At 35.2% G+C, this 1678-nt stretch overlaps 1 protein-coding gene across 1 annotated transcript; it reads left to right on the top strand.

The window, feature by feature from the left end:
- Positions 1-6: 6 nt before the first annotated feature.
- Positions 7-1624, top strand: LOC106115322 (fatty acid synthase; the record flags this gene model as incomplete). The annotated part of the gene is made up of 6 exons (XM_013308684.1): positions 7-57; positions 239-442; positions 634-820; positions 893-1064; positions 1146-1315; positions 1468-1624. Coding segments are annotated over exons 1-6 (935 nt in total), but the record flags the coding sequence as incomplete, so codon positions are not given.
- Positions 1625-1678: the final 54 nt, after the last annotated feature.

Below are 1678 nucleotides of genomic sequence, written 5' to 3'. Positions count from 1 at the left end.
GTCAAATCTAATATGGGGAACAGTGAATCTGCTTCAGGATTATGTGCTCTTACAAAGGTACATATCATTACTTTTACTCTTTTTCATGTAATTTTTTTTCACTTTTTTACATAATGATAATGCAACAAACAATATTTGAAAATCTCCATTTTTTTACATCTCAGTTGATTTGATATATATTGTTTTTCTTTCTGCTTACATTATTTTCTGTAACATATTATGTGAAGTGTTTTTGTAGGTTTGTTTAGCATACAGGAATGGGGAACTTTCCGGTAACTTACATTACGAAAACCCCCACGATGACGTAGACGCTGTCCGGGATGGAAGAATTGAAGTTGTACATGAAAACACTCCTTTCAAAAGGAGATTTGCTGCCGTGAATAGCTTTTCATATACTGGCCCGATGGCACATGTCCTTTTAAAAGGGCATTACAAAGAAAAGGTAATTTGATTTCATGAGAGAGAAAATTTTAGAGATTTAAAAATTTACAAATGTGCAAAAAAAAAATATTATATCAAAGTACTTACAAAGAAAAAAAAGTTTCAAAAACTTTGAATCAACATTTATGTGGAATTCAAGCATTTCGTTTCCTTACGTGTAGTATTGTTTAAAATACTGCTATCGTTTTTCAGATTTACAAGAAATATACAGCAAATATACCATACTTGGTGAATGTCTCTAGTAGAAACGAGACAGGCGTTCATAGAATGTTTGAAATTGTGGCGGCGATGCCGATCGATGCCGAATATATTGGTCTTCTGCATAATATACATAAAATAGAAACACCGGGACATACTGCCCGAGGCTTCATCATCCTGGGTAGGTATTGCTGTTAAAAATTACATAGGATGGCAACCAAGGATAAAATAATTGCTACAATTTTGGTTACAGGTTCTAAACTTGAGGGAAAAAATGAGAAAACATGCGTTCTAAGTAAAAGTATTCAACACTACAAAGGAATCAAGCCTCCTGTTTGCTTTATGTATAGCGGGATGGGATCGCAGTGGTGTAAAATGGGAGCTGATCTCATGAATGCACCAATTTTTTCTGCAGCAATAGAAAAGTATCTAGTTTTCTTTCTATGACAATTGTAATTTTCAATTACTTTAATTATGTTTTCAAATGATATCTTATACTTTTGTAGATGTCATAAAGTGCTTGAACCAAAAGGAGTGAACATCGTCGATATTTTAACATCGGATGATCAAACCATATTTGAAGATATAATCAACTGCTTTGTTGGTATCACGGCTGTACAAATTGGTTTAACAGACATTTTGCGAGCGTTAGAAATTGTTCCTGATTGCATTATTGGTAAGTAAAACAACTCACATTTTTTTGTATTATTGATGTTTTCCTGATACTATTTTTACAGAGTAGTATCATCGATAAGATTGGAACAGTTTTATTTCTTAATTTTTATTAATATACTCTTTTGTGTTTCCTCTTTACTCTTTGTCCCTTAGGGCATAGCACCGGCGAGTTGGGCTGTGCGTATGCTGATGGTGGCCTGACGCTGGAAGAGACGATCCTGTCGGCGTACTGTCGCGGCTTGGCCTCCAAGAAAACTGAAGTTATACGCGGAGCAATGGCGGCCGTGGGCATGGGATACAATGATGTACAGTCAGCGTCATATAGATCGTCACAGACAAGATATGCAAATATATAGGTACACCA

This window comes from Papilio xuthus, unplaced genomic scaffold, assembly GCF_000836235.2.
Source record: "Papilio xuthus unplaced genomic scaffold, Pxut_1.1 DF827851.1, whole genome shotgun sequence".
NCBI classification, from domain to species: Eukaryota; Metazoa; Arthropoda; class Insecta; order Lepidoptera; family Papilionidae; genus Papilio; species Papilio xuthus.
This window is presented reverse-complemented; position numbering and strand designations above follow the sequence as displayed.